The sequence below is a fragment of the Xiphophorus hellerii genome, chromosome 19 (genome assembly GCF_003331165.1).
Source record: "Xiphophorus hellerii strain 12219 chromosome 19, Xiphophorus_hellerii-4.1, whole genome shotgun sequence".
Classification (NCBI taxonomy): domain Eukaryota; kingdom Metazoa; phylum Chordata; class Actinopteri; order Cyprinodontiformes; family Poeciliidae; genus Xiphophorus; species Xiphophorus hellerii.
This window is the reverse complement of record NC_045690.1, coordinates 5,868,870-5,880,882: the sequence shown is the minus strand read 5'-3', so window position 1 is coordinate 5,880,882 and position 12,013 is coordinate 5,868,870. Positions and strand designations below refer to the sequence as shown.

Genomic DNA, 12,013 nt, shown 5'->3' with positions numbered 1-12,013 from the left:
GGTAACATTGGTCTAGAACACCAAGATTTTCTACACTGATTATGAGAAATGAAATACAAATCAAACAAAAACTATATTCATGAAAAAACTTTTTTTTGGACAAAAATATGTCAAAAATCATGCCCCCCAAAAAATAAAATAAAGGAGCAATGTGAGGTACAGATATGTGGTTTGTTGCCTGAGGGCAACGCCATGCCATAGAGGGTTAATATTAAAATCTATGGTTTAGTGTTGGTTTAATGTGGTAAAGGCGCCCCAAGTTAATGTGAAAATCATTTCAGCGCACAGAGTTTTTGCTAGAAAAAGGAGATTTCTCAATGGAAGCTAAATATTATTAAAGGCTGTGGAGAGAGGATATGAACAGGGCTTCTGCCGCCCTGAGCACTTCCTCATGTCAAATAAGCCTCAAAGGCAAGTGGCGAAAAGGAGGCCATATTCCCAGCCTTTTGAATTAAGTAAAGCACTTCCCTGCACACATGATTGGACATATGTGCCTTCTTCATCCCAACCTCCTCCAGCCAAATCCTTTCCTACATACTACGTGCTTCCTCTCTCCCAGAACAGACCGGTCCATTAGCAGGAACCTCAGTGCTGGGGAAAAACATCCGAAGCTGAGCATCCCCAGAAAACATGAAGTGGATTTAATAGAAATGTTATGCTCAGTTTTATGCTTTTGCTGAGTGAACTGTATCTAGGCTGAGGAAGTGTTCCCTTAGGAAGGAGGGCACTGGCATGAGGTGTCCTCTCTGGATACCGCCCAAGGACAGGACTTCTGTTATCGCGACAGTAAGCTTTTAATGCCAGGGTTAATTGTTTCATCCCGCCGGTTCACAGCGGAAGGCGCCCGAACGAACCCGAACAAACGATGAGTCATTGGAGGCCGGCGCGTGCGGCAGGAGTCTGAATAGATTTATTATTGGACCTTTGTCTCTGCGATGCAAACTAAACCTCGCACAAGAGCAAACAGAAGCATCATGGAAGTAGGTCATCAGCAAATAAATATTTAGGATGAATAATAAATGAAAAAGAGATGACAAGAATATTCTAGTCTGCAGAATTAGCCTTTTTTTGCTTTCTACTCAAATCAGAGTTTTTACTTTTAACTTTGTCAAACTATTTTGTACCTTTAGGGTACAAAATCGCCACAGTACTGTGGCTCTTTGGTAGAGTGGTCGTCTTGCGATCGGAAGGTTGTAGGTTCAATTCCAGCTTCCTCCTGCCACATGTCGATGTGCCTCTGGGCAAGGCACTTAACCCCAAATTGCCTACCGATCTGCGTATCGGTGTTATAAGTGTGTGTGTGCGACTGGGTGAATGTGACTCTAGTGTAAAGCGCTTTGAGTGGTCAAAAATGACTGGAAAAGTGCTATATAAGTTCAGACCATTTTACCTTTTGCCTTTAAAGGAAACCAACCCAGATGTTGTATCTCTTTAAATTTCCATTTGAATTTCCAAAAACATCTAAACAGTTCAAGCACTTAACATTTTTCTCACAAATAAAAATTTTTTTAATGCTTTTTGGTGTCTGGAAAATGGGCCGTTTCAAAAACCTCCCAATTGTTAGGTCACAATCAACAGAACAGGTAGTACGCCGTTACCTAGCAACCCCACCTGAGCCCAGCCCGTCGCCTAGCAACCCAATTAGAACTCCAGCACGTTTGGTCAGCTGGTTTTACAAACATTTGTTTGCAGTGTACGCTTTTTGGATGTACGTTACACAACAAAGTCTGCGGGTTATCCAAAGTCCTTCTCTGATTGGCTTAGCAGAGAATTGTGACGGCTCCTTCACAGGAAGTTTCCGGCTCCCAATGCAGCTGCGTTCCAACACTCAGAACCAGATAACCCATCAAGAAACTTCAGGACCGATCACACTTTTCATATTCAGATTAGATAAATGTTTGGGTTTTTTTTTACATTGTACGCTTTGCTACATTTTAGCATCATTCTTTTAAAGTCCATCTCTGATTGGCTGAGCAGACTCCTTCTAAGGATGCTCTTGTGTAAAATTCCTGTAAAGTATGGGTTTTGTTTTCTTTCTGGGTTTTGTTTTCTTTCTGCACATAGTGACCTTCTTTGAGCTAAAAATAGTCAAGCCTCAGTATTAATTCAATTTAAATGGATGTTATTACTGAAGACTCTTTATTTAACCCTATTACATTATCTGTGGCTCTGATCACCGTTTAGGCCTCCTGACACATGAAATATGGCTTTATGATCCCTGCACAAACCAAAATAATTTCTACTCTTAATACTTATTTCCTTAGGAGCTTTTTGAAAACGTTTAACTTACTGCAGGAAAATATGGTTCTAATCCAGTGGTCATCAATGCTAAACACTTGAAATATATCACTTTGAATGAAACTAACTGATATTTTCTCTTTTTTCATCAAATTTAAATATACTGATATAATTTTCTATCAAGTAAGACAGGAATAAAAAAATTCTCATCACATAATCACATCCTAAACACCTCCTCTGCACCACTTTCCACAGCAGATTCCTCTGAATATAACTGGGCCAACCAGGAGGCGTCCTGCAAAGTGACAACTTTATTCCTTCAAATAATCCGTTTTGGTTCATGCTCATTAACTAGCTCAAAGCTCCTGAATGACAAAAGCACATGGAGAGGCTGCCATGTGCAGCAGCAGCAGGAATAATTACACGGTCTAATGCATCGCTGGTCGGAGCTGCTGCTTATGGAGACATGAAGTCGGCAACAGAGGAGTAAATAAACAGCAGAATGAGGAAGAATGCATTAAGCTTTCAGTGTTTGTTCAACTGAAGCAGTGAATTTATCAGAGCTGAAACGATTAATTGAATTAATTGATTATTAAAATATTAATCAATTAATCGTTAACTGGAGTTTACATGCTAAAAAAGGCAATTTGCTAAAAGAGGAACATATTCAGAGCAGTATTTAAGGCAAAACTGTACAAAAATATAAGCATTTTCCATTTAAGATAATAAAAAACCTTTGTCTGCAAAGATGTTTTACCCAAAACGCCTCAAGTGTCAGTTTTAGCTTTACCTGCTTCAAATTATGCAAAATAAAATAATAATTTTAAAAAGTCCTTGTGTTATACAATCATTTTCACATGTTGATGTTAGAAGTATTTTTTAGTTACAAATGGTCAAGCATTCACTAAAGGAATGCTGTGTCATCGTTTTCATGCAATAAAATGTTTGTTTTATTATTTAACAAAAGAATTGAAATATTTTTTGCACCTTTTAATGTATTTATAATTCTGTATAAAATTAGTTTAGTTGTTAAATGAAAAATTCAAAATGTGCCAATTTTTCTTTCAAGTACGCAATTAATTGTAAGAATAATCGATAGATTAATCGATTAATCGCTAGTTGAGGCCAAGAGAAGCAGATAGAAATGACTTAGAAATGCAAATTGCTGCTCAGACTGAATCAACCCGCCCTGCGTTTGTGACATGCTGCTCTGCCTTCTTCCCCAAACAGGAATAGAAACACATAATTATCCACCAGCATGCCATACATCATGGTACCCATACTGTACGTAAACCCAAAATAAAACAGATGGATATTTTTAGCTCAGGCATGGCTTAGAACAACAGGAAGCAGGAAAAAACTCTTTCATACTCTCAGTTTGTTTCCAGTGCGTAGATTTTATTTGATGTATGTATAATTACAGTAGTCTTTGGGGTGACGCTGGCGATTTGGGTGGAGGTGTGCAAGTTTATTTACAGCGCCAGCATCTGGGTGGGTGTGGGGTTCAGCTGACTGACAGGTTGGATTAGAGACCGAGCCAAGTTGGGCGGATCATTACCTCACAGCAGTTTTAAATCTAAATTAACCACGACTTAACTCCAGCGCAAGACCTCTAATCTGTTCCAGGGGGGAAAGTACTGCTCACGGGCAGAGAAACAGGCACCGGGAACTAAAAACAGAACCGGCAGCGAGAAGCCGGGTCAGATTCTGTTCGCTTGTTAAAACCAAACTGATGAGTCAATGTGAGCTGGGTTTTAGTATCACTGCTGGCTCTAAAGTCAGTAAGAGTCACATTGATGCGGTTCAGACCATTTCATTTTAAATTTAGACAACATAAATACTTAGAAATCCTGCACACTGTCACGAGAAAACCAACTTCATCAAAGAACAGATAATAGTAGGGCTACAACTAACGATTATCAGATTTTTCACTTAAGCCTTTTTATACAATAATATAAATACATTAAGTATGCAGGCAAACAATTCAATAAACATTTTATTGCCTAAAATGCAATGACAGCGTTCCTGTAGTGAACACCTGATCATTTGTAGCAAAGGATGCATCTGCATCAAAATGTGAAGCGCTCAGCCCTTCTGCTTGATTAAAAATTAACATAGTATAGGGATAATCTACTGACTCTTATTTGATTATAATAATTTGATGACTAAGTTAAGTTTTTTCACAGAATTTGAACCAGGTGAAGCTAAAACTATGCCACTTTAGTTCTGTGTAGAACATACTTACAATTTTTTTCTTATTTTGTCTTACATGCAAAATATATATATATATATATATATATATATATATATATATATGTTTTGTACAGTTTTGGTATAATTACTGCTCTGAGTGTGTTGTTCTTTCAGCAAAAGGCCTTTTTTGGGTCTGCATCTTCCATTTAACAATTAATCAATCATTAAATTATTTAATGATTATTTCCATAACAGATTAATCGCAATTAATCGTTTCAGTGCTAGTAAACCCCCCTTTTTAAAAAAAAACATGCCATATCAGACAGGATGCAGAGCATGACAACCTGTTGCTGAAAACAGAAATCAAACTGCTTTCTCCAGATCAAGTCAAACTTATGTGCTAAAACTTAATGGCAACAGAAAAAAAAGCAGAGTGAGCATTCCTACTTTGGCCAAAGATCTTCTATGCTGGAGAGATGAGTAAAAGTGATTGGATCAATTCAAGGATAATAAAATATCATAGAGAAACTTGGCTTCAGTGGAAGGAATCCCATTCAAATCGACAAAACGCAGATGACAGTCAGAACCCAGACGACCAGGCAGAAACTTTCTCAGGACAATAGATGCTTTTGCTTTACTGTCATTTTTAATGTTTTTGAGTAGGGGTGCAACGATTAATCTGCCTTAATTCTGAGCTACGACAAGCCTTGAACAAATGTGGCACCATTTAGGAAGGAGTAAACAGGCTTTCCAACGGTTTGAGACTTATTGCCAAGAAACGTTGCTACAGGAAAGAAAACCTTAAGCCCAATACAAATGGTTTAACTTTTTGTGCTGCGTTTATAATCCATATTCCAAAGCCTAAACATGCCAATCCCAGATGTTGTCCTGAGTGCACCCACTTCCACAGCCTGTATATTTATCTAATCCCACCCCTGCCCCATCTGGTCCACACAAGTAAACACTAAAACTGCACAATCGAGGATGGTAAAGCTCCAAATGAACAAAACTCGAAGTCCTAAAGGCATTAATGCAAACCACATAAATACAGCTCTGGGCGTAGCTCTCTATGCCACAGTCACTGTGGAAAAAACATAAATCTAGATCTAGTGCCATGATAATTTAGTTGGTGGGGTAACAACCTTAAAGGTGATCTATTATGCTTCTTTGAACAGGTTAGGATTGGTCTGTGGTCTATACACAACATGTTCATAACATCTTTTACACAAAATCATTCTTATATGATGAGATTTTAGTCTGTTCCTTTCAGAATGAGCTGTTTTAGGGCGTCTTGTCACGCCCCCAACTCAACGTTTACACTCACATGAAAATGGCTGCAAACAGACTGAGCAATTACACAACCAGACATCTTTGAAAAGTAGAAGTGGAGCCTCCTGCACACCCAACAAGAATGCTGCAAGTGGTTTATGGAAGGTGAGTCAACAACAAAACAGTTGTCTTTTCCAGCAGCCATTGTACAGCGCATGCAGCAATAAAACTAGCTGACCAAATGTTTTGGAAGTCTGCTGGGGTTGCTAGGTAATGGACTGGGCTTCGCTGGGATTGCTAGGTAACGGGCAGTGCCTGCTAATTTGTAACATTACATTCAAAAGGTTTTTAAATTTACCCAAAATACATTAACTTATAGTCAAAAAGATTTCCCTAAGATGTTGGGTTGTTTCCAGAAGCAGTAGAAACACAGATGGAATAACAAAACCATGCACAATGTAAATTTTGCATAATAAATTCCCTTTATGTTTTATGCACAAAAATAAAAGCACCAGAAAATAACATGTAATCTAGAGTTTACATTCCCCTGCTTCTGATTCTTTAATTATCTACGTTATATTTGGCTCAGCATGCAGCCGCCAACTGTCAAAAGCTAACTGTGGATTTTTATAGCTTAAAACACCAAAACAGGACATTTTACCCCAAAAGTCAAGAGAATTTTAAGCAGAAGGAACACAAAAAGGTCTAACTGTTCATAATTTTCCTTTTAAAGATGAACAAGGCTGCCATCCGAGCTGTGGGGACAACCGCAGCGACCCTGTTGGCATCAACCCCGCAGAGACCACTGGCCTGAAAGACTGCTGCCTCAGCCAGAAGCCAAACTGTGTTTAATACATGTGTGAATTAAAAATGCATGGAGGCCTTAAAGAGTTCTGCTGTTCAGAGATGCTCTGTGCGAAGCTGCAGAGTGTTCAGAATAACGACGAGGCTCGTTGCATCTCTGACTTTCACTGGGAAAATGCAACCAGACAGGATCTACAAAACGGTAGATCAGCTTCACTGTTTTATGGAAAAAACAACAGTTAGCTCAAACCAGTCATGTACAGAGCAACTAATCCCAAATAACCTCAATTCTGTTTCCATACAGCAGATTAAGATTACAGATTAGTATTTTAGCTCTGATTAAAATACAAAAAGGAAAGATTTGTCCATCTGTGCTGCACAAATGTTGAGAAGCTTTCTTCCTTTTTCACACTCACTCCGTCCAACTCATTTAAAATTCCTCATAAAGTGTTTTATTATTTAATTTCAGTCATAACACTTCACTCTTCTCTGATATTTATAATCAGAGGAAATGCTCATCTACAGAATACAGCTGCAACTAACAATTATTTTACTAATTGATTAATCGATTATTCTGATGATTAATCGGTTAATCTGATTTTTAAAAATGCCACATTCTACATGTTTTTCATTTAATTTCAAAAAATTTTTATACAATAAAAAACAAAGAATTAAATTAATTTTTAAAATGAGAAATAAATATTTTATTGCCTAAAATGCAACAACAATTTGAACCGGGTCAAGTCAAAACAATGCAAACATATTTACAAATGATTTTTATCTTAAATGCAAAATGTTTTAGCTTAATTACAGCTCTGAATATTTTATCCAAATTGCCTCTTTTTTACAGTATGTATACTCTAGTTAACAATTAATCAATTATTTTGATGATTAAGTGATTAATCTTATTTAAAATTTGCCACATTCTGCAGATTTTCCTTTAACTTCTTAAACTTTTTTCATACAATATACAAAAACAAATAATTCAAGTCCTTTTTTAAACAAGAAAGTAACAATTCATTGCCTAAAAAGCAACAACATAGCAATCATTTGTTGAATTTGAATCAGGTGAGACTAAAACTATGGAACTTGAAGAGTTTCTGTAAAATACATTTACAGAAAAATAAGGTTTTTATTTTAAATGCAAATACAAATTTGTATATTTTTAGCTTAATTACTGTTCTGAATATGTTGTTCTTTCAGAAACTAGATTTTTTTTTTAGTCTTTATACTCTGGTTAACGATTAATCGATTACTAAATTACTAGACGATTATTTCAACAATCAATTCATCATGAGTAATCTGATTAATCGTTTCACAGACAAAGAAAGTGTCAGCACAAACCTGGCAGCGATATGGCTGTAAAACAACCCCGAGTCACTGACGCTCTGAGGGAGGCAGTAACGCACCGCTTGGACCCGATGAATGTCCATTTTGGTCAAAAGGGAAACAGAACTGCAACCCCAGGAGAGCAGCTTTAACCGTCACGTTTGACCAGAACTAAAAAGAAGCGATGGGCAAGAAAACATCCTTTTGGTATAAGAGATGAGATCCAGTGGTTCTGAATTCATGCACTGCTGCATCCACAGTTGGACCAATAATCCATCCTTCCAGCAACAAAGAGATGACTGACTGACAGACAGGCAGAGATGAAGTCATTGACCTGCCAGCTGTGTGTTTGAGCCTCTGTGCTATTGTAATATTGCTAACCCAGGGGAGATTACCTCATGTCCTAAGCCCCGCCCCCTTCCATCATACACAGCTTTTTCAGTCTGCTGTTTGGGTTCCTGCTGCTACCGCTCACCACCAGCCAGTGATGAGCAGAATCTAAATTAACAACCACCGGTCTATACTGTGGTGACTAATATTGATTGGGGTGGCCTCGGCCTCAGAGGACGGATGTGAATACATGAATACAACACTCATTAGCTGCAGAGGGGTTCATGCTAACTGTCCATCAACACCCACAAAGAGACCAACCCTGTTTTCTCAGCCTCTGCTCAAGGAAAAACGACACATAAAGCTGCATGCAAACCTCTACACTGCAAAAACACAAAATCTTACCAAGTAGTTTTGGTTTACTTCCTGGGGCAAATATCTTAGCATACTTGAAATATGATAAAACTAACTTATTAGTAATTTTTCAGCAAGATGAAGGAGTTTATTTTATTGTTTATTGATAAAAGAAAAGTGCTAGTTGATTTTGGTAGATTATTTCACTCATAAGAAGAAAATTTTCCCATATTACAATTTAATTTACCTGCCAATAGAACAAGTCCTTTTTCATCAATATTAAGGAATTATGTACTTTAAAAAACTACAATAAATTATGTAGCTTTATGTTATTAAAGCTAAAGTTTCATCAGTAATACTTTATAACAAATTTATGTCAGATCATGATTTCTTGATTAATGTCAAGCTGTCATAACTAAGACATTTTGAATAATGTCAACTTTGTATTAAAAGTGTCATGATTTACCGAATGACACTTTATGACAACAGTCAAATATTAATGAAGACTTACTCATGTTCATGACAGGTGTTATGACATGTTCATGTCATGTTCATGACAGGTGTTATGACATGTTCATGTCATGTTCATGACAGGTGTTATGACATGTTCATGTCATGTTCATGACAGGTGTTATAACATGTTCATGTCATGTTCATGACAGGTGTTATAACATGTTCATGTCATGTTCATGACAGGTGTTATGACATGTTCATGTCATGTTCATGACAGGTGTTATAACATGTTCATGTCATGTTCATGACTGGTGTTATGACATGTTCATGTCATGTTCATGACAGGTGTTATGACATGTTCATGTCATGTTCATGACAGGTGTTATATCATGTTTATGACAGGTGTTATATCATGTTTATGACAGGTGTTATATCATGTTTATGACAGGTGTTATATCATGTTTATGACAGGTGTTATATCATGTTTATGACAGGTGTTATATCATGCTTATGACGGTGTCATGACAGTCTTATTCACAACCCGTCAAATAAAGTGTTACTGAACCTAACCTTACTTTAAACGTCTCCACAGTCTGACTAGCTAATAGATGCAACATACATCTATAAGTTTCACTTTTTGAAGTGGATAACTGAATTAAATTCACTATTTGATCATATTTAAATGCTTTGAGATAAACATGAATATCATATCTGGTGAAAAGCCTAAAACCAGCACACTGATCGCCCCAGATTACATCAATTATTTATTACAAATGTCTTTCGATGCCAATCAGGCCTCAGGCTAATCGACATGGATACATACTGCACAACACAAACACAAACCTCCAACCTGACAGTGTCACTCGCCCTCTAAAGGGAATTAGCACTCTGCAAAAACACAAACTCTTTTCTGTTTTGTATTTTATCTCTAGTTTCTAGTGCAAATATCCTAGTACACCTTAAATAAGATGAAACTAATTTAAAAGAAACTTTTCAGAAAAATATAGGAGCTTATTACAGGTAAATAATTCCTTAATATTGATGAAAAAGTACTAGCTCCGCTGGCAGGTTATTTCACTTAATGGGAAAAATCTCTTGTTACAATGAACTAGTATTTTTAATCAATATTAATAATTATTTACTTAAAAGATCTAAAATCTTGCAGAACTGTGAACTGTCTGTTAGTTTTGTCTTATTTTAAGTGCACTAAGATATTTGCACAACAATCTAGACCAAAACTACTTGGTAAGATTTGGTGGTTTTGCAGTGCACTTTTGTTTGCAGGCAAACATGAACCTGACAGTCGTATTGATAAGAAATGTATGTTTATTTTGCTAACTGAGTATTTTATTGATCATTCAGAGGATCAGTTGATTATTTGGATAAAAATTCTGCAGATTTTTTCATCTAACCACAAAAGCTTATTTTATACCATAATAGAAATCAATTTTAAAAATGCAGATGAACAAATAACCAAGTTTTTGAAATAAAATGAACATTTAAGTGCCTACAATGCAATAACTAAACATGCCTTTAGTGTAAGTTTGATCTTTTTAAAATTAAGTTTTTGTACAGTTTTGGCTTAAATAAAGCTCTGAATGTTTTTCTTCCAGCCAAATGCATATTTTTAAGTCTGCATACGCCAGTTACCAATTGACCGATTATTAATGGTTAATCGATTAATCATGGTTTATCCGATTAATCGTTTCGTCCCTGTGTGTCTGTAAGACGAAATGACAGTCTGAGCCTCCTTCCCGCCATGTTACCTGCTTTGACATGCAGACAAGTTTCCGGTTGTGATCCGACATGTGATCTGGTTGCAATAGATCACTGGAGTTCACGCGGTCAAATCTAAACCATTGATATTATCCCTCCTGACCCACATCTGTGAGATAGCTGCAACAAATCGGCATGAAGCAGCTGATTCATGCCATATTATGCACAAACCTCTTTGTCTGAATCTCATCTGGCTCTTGCTACTCCAGCTCATCCAGCAATCTTAGATTAACGTTCTCTATCCTTTTCTTCCTGTCTCTCCTACTTTAGGTGATGCATTGAGTCAGATCACTGCTGCGAATTGGCAACATTGAGGCAGAAACTCTTTCCTTCTGCCTGGAAAAAATGGGAACTAAGCTAATCAAAATCAATTCTCCGCAAGCAAAGAAAACACAGACGGGAGGGTGTAAGAGAAACTGGCATTTTTCCCTCGCATTTCTCTCATTTTCTCTGCCACACCAGAGGAGTTCATGGCACGAAGAGCAGCTTAAACGCAGAAGCAAAAGCAGAAAAATTCCCTGCTTTCTTTCAGACGAGCAAACCTGCGAGCGTTTGTTCAAGAAGGAAGCAGATTATGTGGCCTGAAAGCCGAGCCAAGCTTTAAAAAGAAATACTCAGGAGCGAAGAATCATTCCCACACATTCCAGAAGCAATCCGATGGCGACTCGCACAACTCCACAAACACAGAACGAGAGGCGGAGAGGAAGAGTCGCGCTGCCTTACCCGAAGTCATCCAGGGAGTACATGTCGGAGAGGACGCTGTCCTCGAGGATGAGAGGAGATACAAAAAAAGGTGACGATTACGGAGGAGAGGGGGAAGTGTTGGTCTGAGAGGACGGAGAGCCACACATGCTGCAGCACACTCAGTCTTTCCCCTCTTCACATCCTCAAAAGCTGTTTTTTAAGAAACCACCACGCCAGCAAAGCATGAAGCACAGAGAGAGAGAAAGACGGAGAGAGAGAGAGAGTAGGAGGGAGATGAAAAGGAAAGGGAATGAAGGAGAGAGAGAGAGAGCATGTGATCGCTGCAGACCGGCCCCCGAGGAATGACTTCCACAGGGTGGAAATTACATGTTACACTGCAAAAACACAAACTCTTACCAAGTATTCCTGGTCATCATCTGACTACACAAAGCTAAATTATGAGTAACTTTTCAGCAAGATATAGTCGCTTATTTTAGGTAAATAATTCCTTAATATTGATGAAAAAGTTCTAGTTCCACTGTCAGATTATTCCACTTAAAACATGGAAAAAATGTCCTATTTT

The 12,013-nt window shown here is 37.5% G+C and overlaps 1 protein-coding gene across 1 annotated transcript in view; it reads right to left on the bottom strand.

Annotated features, from left to right (window-relative positions):
• The window catches only part of LOC116709014 (ena/VASP-like protein), a 39,773-nt gene extending 28,066 nt beyond the window's left edge, over window positions 1–11,707 (bottom strand). The window contains 1 exon segment of the mRNA XM_032547235.1: window positions 11,470–11,707. Coding sequence (XP_032403126.1) covers window positions 11,470–11,492 — 23 coding nt within the window. The 5' untranslated portion in view covers window positions 11,493–11,707.
• Window positions 11,708–12,013: the final 306 nt, after the last annotated feature.